This window comes from Portunus trituberculatus, chromosome 18 (genome assembly GCF_017591435.1).
Source record: "Portunus trituberculatus isolate SZX2019 chromosome 18, ASM1759143v1, whole genome shotgun sequence".
Classification (NCBI taxonomy): domain Eukaryota; kingdom Metazoa; phylum Arthropoda; class Malacostraca; order Decapoda; family Portunidae; genus Portunus; species Portunus trituberculatus.
In genome coordinates, this window is record NC_059272.1 from 6,517,153 (window position 1) to 6,541,243 (window position 24,091).

The following is a 24,091-nucleotide window of genomic DNA, read 5'->3' on the forward strand; positions in this document are numbered from 1 at the left end:
GAAGGTCCAACCTTCGGCCTAACACTGATCTCCTGCCTAATTTTTCCACTGCCTCCCCAAGCCTCTTAACCTCCTCCTTCAATTCAAAGATGAGAACTTCGTTCGCACTTTTCCCCTCACTTAGCTTTCTGATTTCCTCTCGCAATTCTCGGTGCTCAAGAGAAAGAACTAAATTCTCGCTCTTGAGCCTACACACCATACACTCAGAAAAGTCAACGACCTTCCTGTCATGCCCACACATCTCACACACAACAAACTCTCCCAATCCCACCTCAACACTCTCTTTCACGCACTCAATCACACTCTGATATACCTCAGTAGCTACCGCCATACTAATTTACAATATGTTAACTCACAAACAAATAAAAATACTAGGTGACGGCGGGGTGGGGGAACCGCGGTGGTGGGGGGCCTAAGTGAGGTCAACTAATCCTCTTTCAAGGTCAACTTGACGGTTACAAGCCTAGTCTCCTCGCTCTACAAAATACTTTTAACTCACAAACACTGATTCTAACCACTATTTCACTCTAATCTAACACTTGCAGTACACACTTTCACTTCACTAACACTCAAAAGCACCACACACAGACACCAAGCACAAACACCACTCGCTAACTATAAAAACCACAGCCAGAAACGGGCGCACACAACACGTCCACTCGCCACCACAGCTACTCACTCCTGATGTCATAGCCTCTGCTCTCATCTTATTCGAAAATAAAATCCTCTTCATTTAGCGGAATTTGTTTTCTTTAAATATTCCAAATTATGATTTGAAAGCAATGTGGCTGTAGAGGTTTTGTATTACAATACTGTGAAGGAATTTTCAACATTGTGGCGTGTTGGCGTAGTGCAGGGTTGATGTCCCTGACGCTGACAGGTTGGTTACTGAAGAGAAACTCGAGTGAAGGGATAGACGAGGCAGATACGTTTTCTTTGTGATTCCGTGGTGTTACTGATTTGTGTGTGACACCAACTATAGGTGAGTAATTTCAGCAATCAATACATTACATATCAAAGGTTATAGAAGTCAATATGGTGCAGAAAATTGCTAGTGCTAATTTGAGAAGTGAGACTCCAACCACCTTAGGATTAAAGGGTAAAGCAGGTATGACATCAACAACGATATGTTCTTTTATAAGAAAGATATCAGTATAAAATTCTATCTTGATAGCTGGGCAGCAGGAAAGAGAGCAGGGTAAATTTGCAGTTTGAGCCAATACACCCTATCTTAAATTTCTTTTTCCTTAAGTCTAACAAGCTTGGAGATCTCCTGGGAAAGCGGGGTTTTTGGGTGGGGAAAAAAAAAATGAGGCAATTTTGGGGGGTCCGAAAAAAAATCGAAGGAAAAAATACCCATTTTTAAGAAAAAAAGGGAGAAAATCACAAAGTTCATGAGTACAAAAACCAAACGTAATGTAACCTAACTTAACCGGGGGGGGGTGCGCCCCCCGGACCCACCCTACAACACTAACCTAACCCTAACATAAACCTATGTCCTTATTGGTCACGCGGATTAAGGCGCCGCATTCTGCCACGATGGTGGTAGATTGCGGGGCATCGATTCGAACCCCACTAATGACATCTAGCAGCTATATGACAGGACAAATTACTTCATTGGAGGGGGGCTCCCTTATGATGACTTAATTTGAGGATTATTTAATCCTATAATCCTAACATAAACCTAACCTAACGTAACCTAACCTATCCGGGGGGATGCAGCCCGCCCTGGTGCATTATCCATGAACAACAACACATGGACATCCAAATTGTTAGCCTGGCAGTGCGCTTTTGCCTCTGGCACGAAACAGTTATCAAACCAGTCCAGTGATAAAGCAGAGGTCATGTACCCCTTGGCATTTGACCTCCATATGTAGCCCTTAAGTTTGTCCATGTTTCCATTTTTGTAAGGGTGAGGGTGCTTAGAGTGATACAGAATTAGGGGGTTTCATTCTGTGTGTTCCATTGGCATTAGCAGTTAGCAGTGCAGTAAATTGGTCTTTGGCCATTTTTACTCCACGAGCTTGCATTTCAGAGACAGAAATAAATGTGGACTTTGGTGGTCTTTTCCAGTATACGCCAGTTTCATCAGTGTTATATATTTGCGCCAAGGAATAGTTGCCATCTTTTATCAGTTGTTGTGCTACTGCAGGGAAGCTAGAGGCACTAGATTCATCTGCAGACTGGGCCTCACCTTGATAAACCGCATATTTCACCTTCACCCTATTCTTAAAACGATGAACCCAACCTCGGGATGCAGTGAAGGGTGGGGGACTTTTAAGATTCATTTTCTTGATTACAGCATTGTACAGAACACGGGCTTGGTCCTGAATCTGGGGCCCAGTTACGCTAGCACCTTCATCATTTCGTTGATTTATCCACCTCAAATTCTAAAATTATCATCACCTTGTTATAATCAGTAACAGTTTTCACGCTTCTCTCGCCCCCAGAATGGTTCCCCACACCACTAGGGGGGTAACATATTTCTTTGCTAGTCAGATTTTTCTTGATTTCACTATTCTGCTTCCTCATACTATGCACTGTAGATTCGGGGACATTGTACATACGACAAATCTCCACGTTTCTAGCATCTTGGTCAATCTGCTGCATTATTTTAGTTTTCATTTCATTATCATACTGCTGCTTTTTCACACCAACTCTGTACTCACGCCTTTTAACTTTCCCTCCTAATTTTGAAGGTCCCGGGCTCTTGCTTTCTTTGCTGGTATCACTAGGGGCACCCCCCGTACCACCAGGCGCACATGTGGCCATAGTTCATGAGAGTTCGCTTCTGTAGCAGGTAACCAGAAGAGTCAAGGCAACATGACCATAAAAACAGGTATGAACACAATGGCGGGAAGCGTTAGACTGTGACGAAAACACCGTGACGTCATCCAAGATGGCGGAAAACAGTTGCCGCTCAGCTTGCGGGTAGAGCGGGAAGTTTAAATATCACTGGACACAAGATACCGCGAAACAGAGAATCATGAAAGTGGTTGTCGCGAAAGTTGTTGCTCTAATGTAGTTACGTGTGGTGTATTGGCTGAAACTGCAATAATACCGAGAACAGTCTCTTGTCTTATTCACTTGATGGATATTTTTTTAGAAGCTGGACTAATTACTGTTCCAGCCCCTTTTTTTTCTAATTAATTGTACAATCACTCTCTGCTTTTCTCACTAAGATATAAAGTGCAAAATATGTAACAGAGCTAATGCAATGAAATATGATTTGTGTGGATCATGCAGTGTCATGTTGGGAAGTTCAATGAAGTCTTAGACATTGGTTGTCAACCTGGGTGGTGGGTGCTCTAATTTTTCAAAGGGTACTTGAAAATGCTGGGTTAGGCAGTGTGTATAAGACTTTATAGTAGGAAAAAGTAATTTAGGATAAAAATGTCATATTGATACAAGTTGAGAAGTATTACAAATTTATATATCATATTAGTATATTGCACTCACAACTAGCTCCATGGAATTCAGATATGGCATCTGTCACCTATGTAACAATTGTTTAGGACTGAGTTGCTATTTTCATTGTTTAAAGTAGGATTATTTTTTATTATAAGTCCTTGTCAGTAACTCATGACATAACTAAGTGTTGTGGTAGTATACTCACTGTACTTTACATTTAGAAGATTTTCTTCATATATCACCTGAAACACTATTTTGAATATGTCCCCATCCCTATTAATGATTCTGACCGACTTAGGAGTTATGATTGATACTTCTCTGAAATTTCATAAACACATTTCAAATATCACTCAGAAAGCCAATGCAGCTGTATTTTCTAAAGTGCACAATAAACAGTCCTCCTTCATGATATCTCTATTTATATCCAACATTCGACCAATACTTGAATACTCCTATTGTATGATATATGGGCTACCTTGGGGACATGAGGAAACCAGAGTTTCTCCCCACTTTGTTCTCTCTTCTGGTGGGCTTCTCAGAATCCGGTTTAACCCTTAAACGGAAATGTCTAATTTCACCTAAACTAAATGTGACTCCATTTGGACCCACTGAAAAAAAAAGTATATATATATATATATATATATATATATATATATATATATATATATATATATATATATATATTATATATATATATAGCCCTCACGCACTGTTCTACATGGGCAGAAACACACCAAGAACTAGAGCGAGTCACCCAAGTCCTTGTCAACAATGGATACTCAAACACTCATGTATCCCAAACCATAAAGAATTACTTAGATAGATGGCACAACCAGCAAGACACCATCTACTACAAATCAAGAAAAACAAGCCAACTCCTACTCCGCAACCGACCTGCTGACTACAAGACGCCCTTGCAAGAGGATCATGTCATCTACCAACACACCTGCAACAGCAAGGAATGTGGACCTTGCTCATACATTGGGATGACATGAACCACACTTTCAAGACGTCTGACATGTCACCTTAGCAGTGGAGCAATCAAGCAACACTACAATGGAAGAAATCACAACCAAATCACTGCCAGAACCTTGTGGACAACACCGTCATCCTAGACAGAGAAAACGACCCCGAAGACTATTTTCCTCGAAGCCATCTATATCAACATAATGCAGCCATCCATCAACATTCAAACAGAGAACCTACAAATCCTCCCCACTCTGAAACGACGAGCAGCCAACCAGCGCGTAGACCAGTCACACAGAGCCACCTAACTAATCCAGCCAATCACAGCGCAGCGCTGCGCATCACCTACCTACTCTGACCCAACGGAAACATATATAACGCGCACATGCCTCACACAACCACAGCCTGAAGATGGAGAGATATCTCAAAGCGTCGCTGACCTTTAGCCAACTGCTTCACCAACTAAGAGAAAAGACAGAAAAACAGTGCGGCACATAGAAACCGTACACAAAAGTTAAACAAAGGAGAATGCTCTATAGCTTTCAACTCGTCTGCCTCGTCTATATACAATATATATATATATATATATATATATATATATATATATATATATATATATATATATATATATATATATATATATATATATATATATATATATATATATATGGATCATCTTTATTGAGTTACACTTGATCAGATTTGAAAAAGAAAGCATCTTGTAGGATGATGAAAGTAAAAGCATACAAATTTATGTTCATATTTAATTTTCATGATTTATTTAAAAGAAAAACACTGAAAAAAAAAAAAATAGTGACTGCCATATAGCATATAAATGAAAATTCTTAGGAAAGAAAAGCAAGAAAATTGAATATTTTCAAACTAAAATAGTTACTCTTTATAAGAAATAGTGTATAATTCCTAATTTGCTTCCTAATTGCGGTGCTCTGACTGAATGAAAATGAATAATTTTTGTTTCTCATTTTGCTAAATAAACAGGTAAATAAACAAATAAGGAAAACCTGCATACACATAACTTGGTTTATCATGGTAACTTTTGCTTGAACACATTACTAAAACCATTATTTCAAAGTTGTTTATAAATTGTATGCTCTCCATCCCAATTGTGGTGCTCTGAACAAAAGAAAGGCAATTCCTGAAAATGTGAATTTCTGTAAATAACGAAGTCAGCTGTGACTGGCTCATAGGCTTCAGTGAATGTTATTGCACCAGTGAGATCTACAGTTTCCTCGGCCAACACCTGCTGTATTCTCTCATCAGACAATCCACAGGGATACGCGACATGTCAAATTTACCTATTAAAAAAAAGACAAGAAAAAAATAAAATAGATAATAACTATTACACATGTAGAACGAGAGAATATCTGCACCAGGACTCTTATCAAAATCCAGAAAACATATTTAAAATGAATTAGAGGTAGTAAGGCCCTGTAAATTACATTAACAGGCCTACAAACAATGTTTTCCCCTACATATGTTCATGTCAATATTTCATAATGGACTTTGTGGGTCCACCTGGCATCACAGCCTTTACTTAGGAAGGAAAGAGTATCACCAGAGAGGAGCCCATCTGTCCTCCTCTAAATCTGATGACCAACAGATACTCGACTCAGACCCATACACCTTGAAGCCAGGTGTGCATGAAAAATTATGCACTTTTTCAAAACCACTAACTAGTGACTCCATATGGAGTCACATTCCTGTTTTAGATTTAATAACACAAGGTCCCAAGTGGAAGCTGCATTCTGCTGATACGCCAGCCTCTTTAACATATCATTTTCATATAGGAATAACCATGAATAAACAAAGAGTTGGAGTGATGGATCATAAGCATCAAAAAAAAAAAAAAAAAAAATATATATATATATATATATATATATATATATATATATATATATATATATATATATATATATATATATATGGCTGTTCGAGTAGCAAAAAGTTTGACTATCGATACCTATAAATCAGGTAATTTGTTCTAGTCTTAGCAAAACCTCATGCTTATAAAAATCTACGTAATTTTTTTTTTTTTGTTGCAATTTTGATTTGTACATACTGTACGTGAAAGCTGATGATGGATAGCGTACAAGAGGAGGGGAGAAGGGTGGGGAGGAGAAGGAAGGTCGCCCGAGGACAAGTCACCATTCATGAAAACGTCTGGTGGGATTCCTGTGAACCTACTAGTGAAGGACTACGGCTCACTAACACTTGCACTCTCACTAGATTCTTTACTTTCAACACCAATAATCCTCTTTTTTACTGGTAATATGGTATCAGAACGGGACAGTGGTGGCAGTGGGGAGGGAGAGGCCATGTGTGCGGCCGTTCGATGACCAGATATTTTCACCACAAATAAGCCTTTGGTGTTAATGAAAGTTTATAAATGAAAAACTACAGACAGAACACATGAGAATGTTATTCTGAAGACCGCGACAACACAACTGAAGGAGGAGGGGGAGAGAGAGGCTAAAGAATCTTTGTTAACAACTACATGTGTAGACATTCGACTATCAGGTATTTATTTTTGAGAGTTAAATTGAACTTTTGTGCTCGGGTATTGAAAACATTGACTATTAAGACGTTTGAGTATTCAGTCTCTGCTGTGTGTGTGTGTGTGTGTGTATATATATATATATATATATATATATATATATATATATATATATATATATATATATATATATATATATATACAGGCAACCCCCGTTTAACGAAGGTTCACACAACGAAATTTTGCTACAACGAAGGTTTCATTTTACTACCATCTGCTCGTTTAACAAACACCAAACTCGCTTTAACGAAGTTTTATCCAGGTAATTTTTTTCCAAATTTGAAAACCCCACCATATCATGCAAGCTGACAGAAGCTGCTGGTATTAAGGCCTGCCTCAGGAAAAATCCTGGGACACCTATAGAATAAAGATCAAGATCAAGCCTATCGTGGACAACACGCGCAACACTCACTCCCCAGTCAAAACATAACAGCCTCAGCAGCAGCTTGTCTCCCCTAGCTCAACTTACAACCAAAAAATGCCCTGCAATTGGCCTAGTGTTTGTAAGAAGACCAGGAAGTCTCTTACTCTCCAAATGAAGCTAGATATTATTCACAGACACAAGAGAGGCCAGAAAACTGTAGCAGTGCTGGCCATCATCTTGACTCCATATTATACTGTCTCTATTTTCAAGTCAGCAGACTCTATTAAGAAGGCTGGTGAGACCGTATCTTCCTTGCAAGCTGAAAGAACCACCTGAACTCATGACTCTACAATGGATAAAATGGAAAGCCTTGTGGAAATGTGGTACATAAGTTTTGTATGCAGTACAATGATGCGCACTTTGTTTACATTCCACAGGTTGCCGGTTAGTGTCTTTCCCGTTTCACTCTTCCTCCCTTCATAAAGTTAAGATCATAATTATAAAGTTACATACATACATACATTAGTGTACATTATAATGACTTAAATTAAACTACCTAAATGTTTAACTTCATAATTTTTACTTTCATTAAAACTTTTACTGTACTATGATGCACTCTCACTTTGCTTACTCTCAATGGAAGTTCAAATCAGGGTTAAACTTGTTATAATTGGTTCGTTTAAGGCGTTTAACAACAGTGTTTTAGAACGTAACCCCTTCGTTAAACGGGGTTGCCTGTATATATATATATATATATATATATATATATATATATATATATATATATATATACAGGCAAGCCCCGTTTAACAAATGGGTTACGTTCCTTAAAAACACTTCGTTAAGCGAAATTTTGTTAAGCGAATCGATTATAACAAGTTTAACCCCTGACTTGAGCTTCCACTGAGAGTAAGCAAAGCAAGAGTGCATCATAATACGGTGAAAGATTTAATGAAAGTAAAAATTATGAAGTTTAACATTTAGGCAGTTAAATTTAATTTAAGTCATTATAATGTACACTAATGTATGTATGTACGTAGCTTTATAATGTTGATGATCTTAAATTTATGAAGGGAGGGAGAGTGAAATGGGAAAGACACTAACCGGCAACCTGTGGAATGTAAACAAAGGGCGCATCATTGTACCGCATACAAAACTTATGTACCACATTTCCACAAGGCTTTCCATTTTATCCATTGTAGAGTCGAGTTCAGGTGGTTCTTTTAGCTTGCAAGGAAGATACAGTCTCATCAGCCTTCTTAATAGTCTGCTGACTTGAAAATAATAGAGACAGTAGATGGAGTCAAGATGGTGGCCAGCAATGCTATAGTTTTCTCGCCTCTCTCGTGTCTGTGAATAATATTCAGCTTCACTTCGCGAGTAAGAGACTTCCTGGTCTTCTTAGGAATGCTAGGCCACATTGCAAGGAGTTTTGGTGGTAAGTTGAGCGAGTGAAGATGAGCTGCTGCTGACGCTGTTAAGGGAGTGAGTGGTGCTTGTTGTGATGTTGATCTTGATCTTGATACTACAGGCGACTCGGGATCACTCCTGAGCTGGGCCTTTGGATCGGCAGCTCCTGTAGACGACAAAAAAAAGGCACACAGAAAAAAAAGAAGAAAAAGGAAACAGGGTCCTTTGCTCTAACCATCTGTACATCTGGCACGCCACATTCTCTCCAGAAACTCCTTCACTGGCTCAATCATCCTTTCATTCGTTTCTCTACTCAGTCCCAGCAGCACCACCATCCACTCCCTCCCCGTCTTTTCCACTCTTTCGTTCCTATTATGCCCTAATCAGTCAACACCACTTGCATCATCTCATACCTGTCTCTGGCAATCTTCACACACTCCAGCATCACATGCTCCACTGTCTCGTCCTCTCCCGAGTCATACATCTGACACACTTTGCTGCGGGACTCAGACCACCTGTAACTCCTTGCATTCACATCCATACACTGTGCCCTAGCTTTGAAGAGAAGATCACCACCCAGGCTTCCATCGTACCACCTCATACATCAGGGCCTCTTTCACCTTGTACCATTCCAGAGTAGTCTTTCGTTCCATCCCATTCCTCCACTCATTCAGTCCCATACTCTTCACATCTCTGTCTGTCTCACTTTTCCACTTCCTTGCATCCCATTCTGTTCCCACTCTGCCTCCTCTTGTCACGACCCATTCCAGCTCATTCTGATTCACCTCAGCCATTCTCACTGCCCACCCAACCTGTAGACCATTCCTCTCTGTCATTTTCATACACCTTTTCCTCCATTTGCTTCCACTTTCACTCCACAGATACACCTTCCTTGCTATTCTTGCATCATCCATTCTCTCAAGCCTAATCTTGTACCTAAGTGTCGCTTTTATAAGCCTTTCCCTAAAAGAGCTCCATCCCATATCCCCTCTTAAGGCTTCTACTGCTGTGTACCTCGGTGCATTCAATGCCAGCCTAGCTACTCTACACTGCCCCACTTCTAACTTGTCAATTTCACTCTCGTTCCATGCAATCACATCCATACCATTCATTATACTGGGGACAGCCACACTCTTCCACACTTCTCTCAGCACGTCATACTTACTTGCTCTCATCCTTGCCGTGCTTTCTAAACGACCCACCCACTGGTTCACCAAGCTTATTTTTTCATTCTTTGACTTTTCACACCCATTCGGACTCATCCACATGCCTGCTTCAACTCATTCTCTCCCAACCTCCATGCTGCATTACATTCATCCTCCGACCTATTCACAATCAATACCTTACTCTTCTCACTACTAAACCTAACTCCAAAATCTCTTCCATACCCATCAACCACATCCAGCAGACTTTACAGCTCCTCTGCTGACTCACTCATAACCACTACATCATCTGCATAAAGAAGCACACCTATCTTATCATTCCCCACACTCACTCCTGCATTCATCCTTCTCATTCTTGCTGCTAACTCCTCTATGTACAGGCTGAAAAGGGTTGGTGACAAAATACATCCTTGCCTAACTCCTCTCTCACTCCTCACCCAGTCTGTTTCTATATCTCCTAAACTGTACTTAGCTCTGGTATCAACATACATGCTACGCACTTGGCACTCAACCCAATCTATTCTAGGACTCTACCTAGCATTTCTCTATTCACCCTATCATAAGCTTTCTCTATATCCAGGAAACCCAAATACAATTTACCTCCATCCCTCTTTTTTTTCTCGATCATTTCATTCACCACAAACATGTTATCCTCAGCTCTCCTGTCTGCACAGAAACCATTCTGCTCCTCACATAATACTCCAGCTCTTTCAATCCACTTACACAATCTGGCATTCAACACCGCACTGAACACTTTGCCTACTGTATTGACAAACGCGATCGGCCTGTAATTTTTCAACTCATATTCTTACTCTTGTGTCCGCCCTTATGCAGCAGAGTCACCCTGCACTCATTCCACATTCTTGGCACCCTCTCCTCCTCCCACACCTGGTTAAAAAGCTCAGTCATCCTGTCAATCACAACATCACCTCCATTCTTATACAGCTCATATGGTATTTCGTCTGGCCCCGCTGCCTTCCCATTTTTCTGCCTTTTCACACACTTCTCCACCCCCTCCCTGCTGATCCTTTCATCCAGTTAATCTGCATTCCTTCTCTCCAGTGTCACACATCCTTCTCTCGCACCAAACACCTCACCTACACCACCCACTTCTTCCCAGAACTGTCTGATTGCCTCTCTCATTCTTTCCTTCTCTGTTACAACTTCACCATTCACCTTCAAACTCTCCACTCCAACACTGTCTGCCATATTCTCATCTCTCAAGAACTTGTACCATTCACGGCCACCTTCCATGCCTTTCTCTCTTAAAGATTCAATCACACTCCTTTCACACTTTACTTTGGCCTTCACTATCATTCGCTTTGTCATTCTCTGCTGCTTTACATACATTTCCCATGCATTCTGGTACTCATTCTCTGCCTCATCACTTTCATGCCTCTTTTTCCTCAGCCACCTACATTGTCTACTCCTTCTCTTTCGCTCCTTTCTAGCCTCTCTGATTTCATCATTCCACCATGGTTTATGTACTTTCTTTCTTCTTCCTACTCTCACATACCCTATCTTGCTCTCTGCAGCACTCCGCACATCCTCTACCAGTCTCTCATTCACGTGCTCCACATCCTGTATACCTCCATCATCCCAGCTTCTTGCACTCAGGTCCACCTGGAAGTTTTTCCACCCTACATCTCTCAGTCTCAACTTTCTCTTCTTACTTGCCACTTTCACTTCTTTCCTACCATGCAACAGGCACTCCACAACCAGCATATTGTGATCAGACACAATATCCACCATACCATCCTCATCTATCCACATGTGTGACACAATTTCATGCATTCTTCCATTCACCAACACATAGTCTATTGCTGACTCCTGCCCCCCTTGCACTCCAAGTCATATGTCCCTCAGCCAAAGTTACATTCAGATTCTCTAGCTCCATTTCATCCACAAAATCCTCAAGCATCTCACCATTCCTGTTCACACATTCTCCCAGAATTCCTACATGTGCATTCATATCACCCATCACCAGCACTCTCTCCCCTCCATGTTCTCTCACAACTCTCTTCAGTATGTCATACTTCCTCCTGTTCTCCCTCTCAGCTCTTTCACCCATGACAAGTCATGTACACCACCACCAGAACCATCTTCTCCACTCTGTCCCGACCATCTGTGCACTCCACTCTCACTGCCAACACATCCTCACTGCTCTCACACGTTCACACACCAAGCTCCTCTACTTTGTCCACTTTCTTTCCTATAGAGAAAGGCTACGCCTCCTCCCTGTGTCTCCTGAGTCTTACGTCCCTTCCCAATCATAGCAAACTCACATCCTTCCATTTGTACCTCACCTCTCAGGTGTGTCTCTGTAAGCCCGACTATGTCGAACTTCTATTCCTGGAGCTCCCTGGAAATATCCTCAAACTTACCCACACCCCATCCTCTCACATTCATGCATCCAATCCTTACACTCTCACTTGCCTGGCTGGTGTCTTCTTCCTGGCGTGCATTTGTCGTCTCCCGTCACTGGTCCATCGGGTGCAGCGACCTCACCCTCACCCACTCAATCAGCCGTCGACCCATCCTGGCAGTCCCTGCGTCGTTCAGGTGCACGCCGTCCTTCTCATACAAGCTGAACCAGTCTACCACGCCGTCCATGTCGATGAAGCTCAGCTTGCCTTTTTTCTCCTTCATCCACTCTGTCTTCATTTTCAGCAGCTCCTCTTGCAGTCTTCTGTTGGTGGATCTTTTCAGACGCTTGTAGAACAGGCCTTCCTTGGGTCTCTGCATGACACCCACGACGGCCACACTCATGCCCTTGCCTTCCACACTCCTCACGGCATCCACAACATTCCTCACCGTCTCATCTTCACCAACATATTCTAGGCCGTTTCCACCTCCTTAGATGATCAGCATCCCGTCCTCCATGCTGGCTGCTGCTTCCTCTACTTTCTTCCTGATGTCCGTGATCTTGGCACCACTCAGGCTGGTGCAGCCACTCCCTCTCATCCTGCACTTCACTTGGCTGGACATCGTCTTCACCATGCTGTCTCCAATAATTTTGATGGGCGCTTTCTTTTTCCTCATTTTCATGGTGTGCTGCTGTCTTGGTCCTTCCTCTTGTCTGCTGGGCTGGGGTCCCACAACGTCCTCGAGAAGCTTGATCTTGATCTTGATCCTACAGGTGTCCCAGGATTTCTCCTGAGGCAGGCCTTAGTATTTGCGGCTGCTAGTGTATTCAAAAGCTTGTCGGCTTGCATGATACGGCGGGGCTTTCAAACTTGGAAAAAATTACCTGGATAAAACTTCATTAAAGTGAGTTTGGTATTCGTTAAATGAGCAGATGGTAGTAAAATGAAACCTTCGTTGTAGCGAAATTTCGTTGTGTGAACCTTCGTTAAAGGGGGTTGCCTGTATATATATATATATATATATATATATATATATATATATATATATATATATATATATATATATATATATATATATATATATATATATATATATATATATATATATATATATATATATATATATATATATATATATATATATATATATATATATATATATATATATATATATATATATATATATATATATATATATATATATATATATATATATATATATATATATATATATATATATATATATATATATATATATATATTTATTTATTTATTTATTTATTTATTTATACACACACCTTAAAACACAAAAAAAATAGGGGAACTCTTTTTGGGGAAGCTAGAACAGATTGACGGCATTTCAGTACATTTCAATGGGAAAATTTTTTTTGAGATACTATTTTTTTTTTAGATACGAGCTTCATCACAGAACTGATTAAACTTGTATCTCAAGGTACCACTGCAATTGAAAAATCAAAAATTGAATAATGAGGTATTTAATAGTGAGGGAAACCTGTAGTGATGATCTCTTGTGGTACATATTGGTGTACTAGCAAACATGTCTTTGGAAAGAATAGCACAAGAACCGTGAAATATCTATTAATATTTTACCATGTCGTGTTGTAGAAGTCAACCTCGAAGCAAGTATGAATCCAAAGCCTTAATTCTCTGAGAATAATGTAAATGTTTCATACCTCAAATATTCTTAGTTTGAACCAACTCAAGCAGGTTAAGATCAGCAATATACCCAAGATTCCACACAGAAAAGCAGTACTTGAGTATAGGCCAAATAAAGGGAGACGTGAAGTGAAGCATAACAGTCAATTGTAAATTTAAGTAAATTTTAAGCCATACCACCTGCTTTCTGGAAAACATTATATATGTATTTGTGAAATTTTAAAGTTTGCCCCAAGGTCCATTGTGGAATCCTTAACTAGAATTGGAATACCATTTAAATGATACATAACAGAGGTACTATGTGGGGGATGCCTACATCTACACCATGTGGTCGCCACCTCATTCCATTCTCCACACTTGCCTTGACTTGATGCTTCATTGAACACCTTGGGACCTGATTCTTCAGCTGTGGCAGCCGTGCCTCCCTTTATCCCACAGCCATAACCCATGCTGCCCAGCCTGCTACCTAGGTCACCCCAACAATCCAATGTCCACCATGTCTTAGTGTGGACATGTGTGACTCCTAGCAGAGCATCATCATCTTTATTTATTTGTACTTGTACTTTTACAATGATACACTGCAGCTGTTGTTTCACCTTGTTTCCCAGCCACATTTCTGTACAATTTGTACTACAAGAAATATTAACTATAGTCAGGATGATGTCAGAATCTCAGTAGGCCAAGCCCCCTTTCCTGTCAGCGCCGTAGGTAAAGAACGTGTTCTTGTATCGCAGTCTCGACACTGCCACTTGACATCTGACTGTGGCAATGGTAACATAAATGTGTAACAATAAAAGAATGCCTTAAAACCTGTAGTTTTACATGTATTTTTGTATAACTTGTCTCAATATAATTATTAAAGCTTTCTCTCCATGATTAAGCAAACCATGAGCTTTTAGGTGTCCTGGTTCAATAAATATGAGTTTGTGAATAAATAAGTTGAGTTTTCCCACTCCGTCTCTCTGTCATCGTCACCACCAGCACCATCTTCCCCCATCTCTCTCTCTCTCTCTCTCTCTCTCTCTCTCTCTCTCTCTCTCTCTCTCTCTCTCTCTCTCTTCAGACAATCGCCACCACCACCACCTTCCCTTCTCCTCCTTGCTCTATTTTCTTGGCGCAGGGTTTAAGAAGGCGTTGCAATTAATTATTTTGTGATCCCTTTAACTTACGTTGGCTCAGAGGTTTTCTTCACCAGTAGGGTGTTGCACCAGTTGCTTTAGGTCATGGAGGATAGCAAAGTTGAAGGCTAGTTCACCAGGGTGGTCAGTGAAGGGAGAGGAAAGCCAAAGCTGGTGGTGAACATTGAAATCTCCAAGAATGGAAATTTCAGTGAATGGGTAGAGGGACAGAATGTGGTTCACTTTGGAAGTTAAGTAGTCAAAGACTTTACTATAGTCAGAAGAGTTAGGGGAGAGATAAACAGCACAGATGAATTTAGTTTGAGAGTGACTTAAGTCGTAGCCAGATGGTGGAAAATTCGGAAGACTCGAGAGCGTGGGCACGAGAGCAAGTTAAGTCGTTGCGTACATAGATGCAACATCCAGCTTTGGAATAAAAATGAGAATAGAGAAATTAGGAGGGAACAGAAAAGGGGCTACTGTCAGTTGCCTCAGACAGCTGTGTTTCGGTGAGGAAAAGATGAGGTTTAGTAGAGGAGAGATGGTGTTCCACAGATTGAAAATTAGATCTAAGACTGCGAATGTTGTAGAAGTCAATGTAGAAAAAGTTGAGGGAGGTGTCAAGGCATTTGGGGTCTTTAACAGGAGAGGTGTCCAACCTGGGGACATTTTTGGTTTGAAGTGAAGGGTGTATGTGTGGTAAGTGCATGCAGTTTTGTGTGAAGAAGGAGAGTTGTCTTTAGAGGGTAAGCTGTGACTGCCCCCTTGACTTGTGAGACACAAAGGGAAACATTCAGCAAGATCACAACTAGCTTTAATGGAAGGTTCACAGCACCCCCTGAACTAGTGCTATTAGATCTCAATGGGAGTAAGTTATTGTTTTGGTAGATGTCTACTACCTCCTCCTCCTGGAGATATTACCTAAATGGGTAATATCTCTTTGACAAGACACTGTGTCATGCAAGGCAGCATTAGCATTACCAGAGGTATAGTCTCAACTTAAATGTACAATTTAAGGTCATCAACAAACCTTTTTTGTGTGGGAACTAATATTGTAGGTAAGGAGGTTAATGCACTAGAGAAATAAAAGTCGACCAAGAACAGAACCCTGGATCACCCAACTAATCACATAGACAAGTAAGCTGGTGATTGACCACCACATTCATGACTCAAGACTTTGAAACCCCCTTATCCATTCCCAAACCTTGTCTGTAATACTCAATTTACTCAGCTTATTTAATAGTATATCATGGCATACAGCATTGAAAGCCTTGGCAAAATGAAAGAGAGGAGAACATCTGGATCTCAGTTACTCTGTCACTTTCACTAGTTAAAATAAGGTCAAGTATATTATTGGAAGAAAGAAATGTTGGTTCAGTAACCTACTGTGTAAGTTTAAGAATGTTAAAACAGTCATAGAACTTGCTATTTCTGAATGTTAATCCAAATGTAACTATATCCCTTTCCCAATGAATTGATGGCAAGTTGCAATCACCCAACAATACTACTTACTTGTCCAGACAAAATTCATAAAGAAAGTTAACCAGTCATTCATCATCACATACAAAGTTAGAAGGTGGATGATAAATGGTAACAATATACAAATCATAATCAGGAAGATGAGCCACTACCACATTAGGTACTTAGACACTGACCTCTATGTAATTGAAGTGAGATTTCAAATACAAACACACTCCATGTTTAGATACATTACCCAGAACATTCTTTCTTAGCAACTTATAGTTAGGAATACTCACAAATGAACTAGGGATAGAGGAAAGCAACCAAATCTTGCTGATATCCCAAAAAAATTCTATAATCTGGCAAAAAATGAGTGCAAATAATAAATTTTATTAACAATTGAATTGACATTAACATGAGCAAAATACTGTAATGAGAAGCCACCATAACTGCCACAACCACAAGTTCCACCTACTGTGGTAAGAAACTTGTCAGGGTCTGTGCTAAGGAAGTCTCAGAACCTTGAAGCTTGCCAGCAGGTGCTTTTTCTCCATTGGCAGCCTCTTGCCTTGCATGCAAATCTTGATGCTGTCTGTAAGTAAGGTCCCTGTGTATATATACAGTGAAGAGAACCAGTCAGATTGCTTCAGTTTGGTGGATGCAGCCAACAGGATTTTTTTACCTTCCATGTTCGTCACTTTGCCCCTGAAAATACCTTTCTCTCTGTTAATGCTGACTGGATACTGCAAACTTACCTCCCTGTTTATCAGCAAGCAAGAAACCTCCTTAAGCAAATTACAGACTGTGTATACATCAGTGTCAGAAAGTCCTCGAACAATCACAGAATCGTGTCTAACCTCATGCTCTCTTACCTCGCTAATCTGCTCATGAATCCTCATATCAAGCTCCTCACTGGTTGGAATATTGTAGGATGGGAGAGATTGAGTCTGAGCCTGAGGCAAACCGAAGCTCATCAAACTCCAAACAGCCAAGCACAATAAAGTGACCATTTTATGTAATTGTTTTATTGCTAACATTTGGTCAGATTCATTATCAGCACTACTGAACAAAAAATATTTCAAGACTTGAACTGTTGGATTATAGTAGCAGATTGAGAGCTTTAGGTTTATTCTCTATGAAGGACAGGTTATTATGACAAGATATTAATCAAATATTGGAAGATCCTTTGTGGCAAGTTGTCCTTAGTGCTGATGACTTCTTTGTCTGTTCTCCACTTATTAAGGGACATAATCTTAAACTTGCCCATGTCCACACTTCCATTAATATCAGAAGGTGCTTCTTCACTTTGTGTGGTATCCCACTGTAGAATTCTCTCCCTGAGTCTGGGGTGTCCATTAACAATATAAGCTCCTTTAAAGCAGCCATTGACACATCATTTAGGTCGGAGAACCTTTATATTGTTATGACTAGTTCTGCTATAGTGCTTGATGCTGAATATGATGCACCATCCAGTTATAGCTAATGTGTTAAATTTTCACTGGGTGGTAGGGACTGGAAAACCCACCCTGTAAGAAGGCTGGCTATTATTGACTTCTATTGATGCTTTTGGAAATCAACACATGCCAGAAACAAAGTTATGTTAAGGTTTGAATAAATTCGATTTGGTTTGGTTGGTGGAGGCAACCAAAAAAGACCAAATTTTACATTTCTTAAAAAATAGCTTTCTTCCATTGTCCCTCAAGATGTAATTAATATGATTAACAACTTTGAAAAACAAAAAGGCCAGTGTAAATGAGATTCCTGTATCCTTGATTAAAACTAACAGACGTGCATTGCCCATTCCTTTATTCATATTGTATAATCAATTTCTTGCATACAGTAAATTTCCTCAGTGTTTGAAATATGCAAGTGTAATTCCTATCTGTAGAAAAAGGTAATTATAGACCTATTTAATTTCTAAATATTTTCAAAAACAAAAAAATAATGAAAATCTATTTATTAAATATCCTTGACAGTAAATCAATAACTCTTTATCATTATAGTTTTAGACTTTTAATGTATTCACTAGTTTCAGTGAAACTATCTATTCAACACTAAATTTAAAAAAAAGTTGATCTAGTAAGTATATACATACAGTAAAACTCTGTTAATTTAAATATTGATAATTCATAAATGAAAAGAATGAATTAATGGTCAAAATGAAGACTGTACGCAAATGCTAGAAGCACTCTAGAAGTGAGGGGCAAAAGAAGAAGTTGCTACTGCCGCTTCCTCTCCCATTTCCTACCAACTCAGTGTTGGTGGGCAGGAAACAATAACTTAAGTTTACAAGGAATCAGTTCCTTTGGCTCATGAACTTCATGCGTTCTGACCAATTATATTTACCTACTAAGATCCCATAAGTTTACTTGTCACATTTAGCTAGAAATAAGGGTAAGATTGCTGCTTCATCAAGTAGGGTCTACAATACAGATACTTTCCTACTGATAAACATCTGTAGATAAGAACAAGACATGTTGAGGCTCCTTCTAGAGTTATCAGGATTAGAAATCATAAATAAGTAAATAGATAAAAGGCAAATTTTCTTTGCAGGCGATATGGAGGTGAGATGGACCAGTATAACTTTGCTACTGGTGACTTTGGTTGTAAAGGTCCATTGCTATCCTGAAGACCATGCACAGTCCAGCGAAACAACTGGAGAACATAAGTCAATCACCAGGAAAGACAGTCCTCTGCAGCAAAATGTTTTTAGTAATGCAGAATTTAAGGTAAATATTATGTGTTAAATAATAGGACATTCATACTAATATTTGATAAATGAGTATGTTTCCATGATCAATAGTATGGCTGAATCTCTGTGGCTTGTAGTGCAATACATATTGGTGTTTTGAATTGGTTTATTGTTTTTTTTTTTTTTTATATATATATATATATATATATATATATATATATATATATATATATATATATATATATATATATATATATATATATATATATATATATATATATGTGTGTGTGTGTGTGTGTGTGTGTGTGTGTGTGTGTGTGTGTGTGTGTGTGTGTGTGTGTGTATTTACCTAGTTGTAGTTTTACAGGGCCTGGGCTTTATGCTCATGTGGCCCCGTCTCCATATCTACACTTATCCAATTTTTCTTTAAAACTATGCACACTTGTTGCTGACACCACTTCCTCACTCAAACTGTTCCAAGTCTCAGCACATCTTTGCGGGAAACTATATTTTTTAACATCTCTCAGACATCTTCCCTTCCTCAGTTTCTTACTATGCAATCTTGTGCTTCTAATGTCATATTCTTCTCTCTAGATTAGTTTCTCATTATCCACTTGATCCATTCTGTTAATCAATTTATAAACTTGTATCAGATCCCCTCTCTCTCTCCTCTGTTCCAGGGTTGGTAGATCCTTAGCTTTTAGTCTCTCCTCATATGTCATCCCTTTAAATTCTGGAACCATTCTTGTAGCCATTTTTGTAGTCTCTCCAATTTCTGTATGTGTTTCTTTTTATGGGGAGTCCAAACAACTCCTGCATATTCCAGTCTAGGTCTTATTTTAGTACTTATCAATTTCTTCTTCATTTCTTTGTCCATATAGTGAAATGCTAATCCAATATTCCTTAGCAAATTATATGTCTCTGAAAATTCTATCAATATGGCTTACCGGTTGATTTTTTCTTCCATTGTCACTCCCAAGTCCTTTTCCTTTTTTACTTTTTCTAGTTCTACTCCATCTCCCATCTTATAGATTCCCACTGGTCGTCTTTCACTTTTTCCCATTTCCAGGACATGGCTTTTGTCCACATTGAATTCCATCTCCCATTTTTTACTCCATTTCCAGATCTTGTTTAAGTCTTCCTGCAATATTTCACAATCCTATTTTTATTTTATGACTCTGCACAGTTTTGCATCGTCCCCAAACATATTTATGTAGCTGTTCACTCCCTCTAGCATGTCGTTTATTTATATGAGAAAAAGTATTGGTGCCAATATTGACCCCTGTGGCACTCCGCTGTCTACTGCTCTCCACTTGGACTTCATATCTTTAACTACCGTCCTTTATTTCTCTCCCCCTCAAGTAATTTTCCATCCATCTCAATGTGCTTCCTTTTAAGCCACCCTTCTCCTCTAACTTCCATAGTAATCTTTCATGTGGCACTTTGTCAAACGCCTTTTTTAAATCCAAATAAATAGTCAACCCATCCCTCTCTCTCTTGTACTCTACCAACTATTGTAGAATAGAAACTCAATAAATTAGTTACACAAGACCGTCTTTTTCTAAAACCAAATTGGCTATTTGATATTAATTTGTTGTCTTCAAGGGATTCGATCCATTGTTTCTTTATTATTCTTTCACACATCTTGCATATTACACTAGTTAGTGATACCAGTCTGTAATTTAAAGGTTCTTCCTTCCTTCCGCTCTTATATATGGGAACCACCTCAGCTCTTTTCCATTCTACTGGTACTGTTCCATTTTCTATTGAGCATTTTATGATGTTGTATATAGGACTTGCCAGTTCTTCCCTACATTCTTTCAGTATTCATCTGGTCCCATTGCCTTCTCTTCATCCAGTTCCTTCATTAACTCTTTTATTTCAAATCTCTCTATTACTCTGTGGCCTCTCAAATTTGGATTCCTTAGTAATGACCTGGAATTTTTTATTTAATAGTTCTGCCATACTTTTTGGGTCTTCCACCATCCCGTTCTCTCCTTTTAACCTTTCTATTATTTCTTTTTACCTAATTTTTCCATTTATGAATCTATAGAACAATTTTGGTTGCTCCTTACATTTTTCAACAATGTCTTTTTCAAAGTTCTTTTCCTCTTCCTTCCTCACCTTAACATATTCATTTCTCGGTGCTTTGAAGTTGTCCTTATTTGCTGGATTTCTATTTCTCCTCCAACTTTTCCATGCTCCATCTCTTTTCTCCTTTGCCCTAGCACACCTTACATTAAACCAATCTTTCTTTCCTTCTTCTTTAGGTCTATATTTCAGGACATTCCCTGACTCCTATTTTGTATATTTCCAAAAATAAGTTATATTTCTCTTGCATTGTCTCTGAATTTTCCATCTCCTCCCAGTCTACGTTTTTAAAATAGTTCTTGAGATTCTCAATATCAGCCTTTCTGTAATTTAATCGGTCTCCTTTGTATGAATCGTCTCTATCTTCCTTTTCCTCTTGTATATCTATTTCTAATATTGCATGGTCACTCTTTCCCAATGGGCATTTATATCTTATATCATAATTCATTTGTAAAAACTAGGTCCAATCTCGCCGGCTCGTCATTTCCTCTGAATCTTGTGCATTCCTTTACTCTCTGGTCCATCATATTGTCTATCATTAGGTTCAAGAATCTTTCTCCCTAGGCTTCTTCCCCCATACCACTTTCATAATTTTCCCAGTCCACTTCTTTACAGTTGAAATCTCCTACTAATATCACTTTTCTCCTTTCTTTAACGATTCTCATTAGACTCCTTATTGTGTCATCTATCATGTCTTTATATTCTTGATTGGTCCATGAATTTGTTTTTGGTGGCACATATGTTACAGTGATTGTTAACTCTTTTTTATTAATATGCATCTTAATATACAATACTTCTGCTTTTCCTTCCCCACATTCCATTTCGTTTATCACTATCTCCTTCCTTAACATAATCATGACTCCTCCTCCTCCTTTACCCACTCTGTCTCTTCTCCATACATTATACCTATTATCCATTGATTGCCTTATTTAGTTTTGTTTCAGCCAGTCATACAATATCTGGATTTTCTTTTTTTATGTAGTCTCTTAATTCTAGTTTACTTGATAAAACCCCGTCTATGTTCGTATACATCATTTTTAGTCTTTTGCCTTTATCATTTTTAGTTAAACTTGTTCCACTTTTTTCTCTTGAGGACTCCTATCATTTTGTTTGTCATATTTTCTTCTTTTTCTTTAAGTTGTTCTTGAATCACTTCCTGAAAATTGGCCTTATCTTTTTATCTTGGACTCTCCATGCTTGTACTTCTTTTTTAATCACGTTCTGTACTCTTTCCTCTTCCTTGTTTACTAAATCTTTCAGCTTCTCTTTTTCTTTCTTGGCTTTACCGAGTCCTTCTTCCATCTGCTTTTTGTAGTTAGCTACTTCCTTTTTTAGTTCTTCGTTTTCCACTCTTAGCCTAGCTTCCTTTTCTTCCACTTTTTTTATCCTTTCTCTCAGTTTTATAAACTCTTTATCCTGTTCTTCATTCACTTTCATTTCCATATTCTCCTTTATCAATTTATCTAGTTTATATTCAATATTTAACACTCTCTTTAGTAGTGAATTAGTTGTTGTATCGAAGCCTTCAAATAGATGCTCTCCCTCACCAGCATAGTCATCATCAGCTTTCATTCCTTCTCTAATCTCATGTCTGTATTTTGATGGAATCTCTTTTTCACTCATCATTCCTTAATAATTGATTGCATGAAAAAAAATGAGTCCACACTACCTGCCCAGGCCACTGTAAAAACTGTACAACCGGTATGTAGTGAAGATCAGGTGATTGTTGGAACGGCGCCAGTGCGTCCTTCCTCGACCGCGTCTCTTGTGTGTGTGTATTTACCTAATTGTATTTACCTAATTGTAACATACGGGAAAGGAGCTACGCTCGTACTGTCCCATCTCCATATCTACTAATGTCCAACTTTTTCTTAAAATCATGAACATTCCTTGTGTTGACCACTTCCACATCCAAACTATTCCATGCTTCCACACTTCTATGAGGGAAGCTATATTTTTTCACATTTTTCTTATAAGTGGCCATCTTTAGTTTTTTTCCATGCCCTCTCGACACTCTTTCATTCCACATACACAGATCTTCCCTGTCTATTTTTTCCATGTCATTCATCACTCTGTATATCACTATCAGGTCTCCCCTCTCTCTTCTGTTTTCCAGGGTCGGAAGTTGCATCCTGTTCAGTCTGTCCTCATAAGTCAAATCTCTCAAGTCACGCACCATTTTTGTCGCAGCCCTCTGTACTTTCTCTAATTTTCTTATGTGTTTCTTCAAGTTTGGAGCCCACTGTATTGTTGCATATTCAAGCCTCGGTCTTATCATTGCAGTAATTATTTTCTTCAACATTTCCTCATCTAAATATACGAACGCCACTCTTATGTTCCTCAATAAGTTCAATACTTCTCCAATTATTTTGTTTATATGTCTCTCTGGTGATAGGTCATTGGTAATTGTCACCCCGAGATCTTTTTCTTCATTACTGGTTTTTATGTCTTTATTTCCTATCTTGTACATACCCCTGGTTCTTCTTTCACTCTTGCCAAACTCTAATTTCTTGCATTTTGTCGTGTTGAACTCCATTTGCCATGTACAGCTCCATTTCCATATTCTGTCCAAGTCTTCCTGAAGTAATTCGCAATCTTTGGCACATCTCATTTTCCTTAACAATTTTGCATCGTCTGCAAATAGGCTCACATAACTGGACAACCCCATCCACCATGTCATTTATATAGACCCCAAACATTACTGGTGCCAACACCGATCCCTGTGGGACTCCACTCTCCACCAAGCCCCACTCTGATGGTCTGTCCTTAATTATTGTTCTCATTTCTCTTCCCACCA

General features: G+C 39.0%; 1 protein-coding gene across 8 annotated transcripts in view; it reads left to right on the forward strand.

Annotated features, from left to right (window-relative positions):
• Positions 1-825: 825 nt before the first annotated feature.
• Positions 826-24,091, forward strand: part of LOC123505626 — a 133,543-nt gene continuing 110,277 nt past the window's right edge. For 3 of the 8 annotated variants that reach the window (XM_045257162.1, XM_045257164.1, XM_045257168.1), the window contains exons 1-2: positions 826-982; positions 19,065-19,240. In XM_045257162.1, coding sequence (XP_045113097.1) covers positions 19,070-19,240 — 171 coding nt within the window. In that variant the 5' untranslated portion in view covers positions 826-982; positions 19,065-19,069. Of the gene's footprint in view, positions 983-19,064; positions 19,241-24,091 lie in introns of those variants that run through there. The other 5 variants (XM_045257163.1, XM_045257165.1, XM_045257169.1 and 2 more) reach the window with 3 other exon arrangements.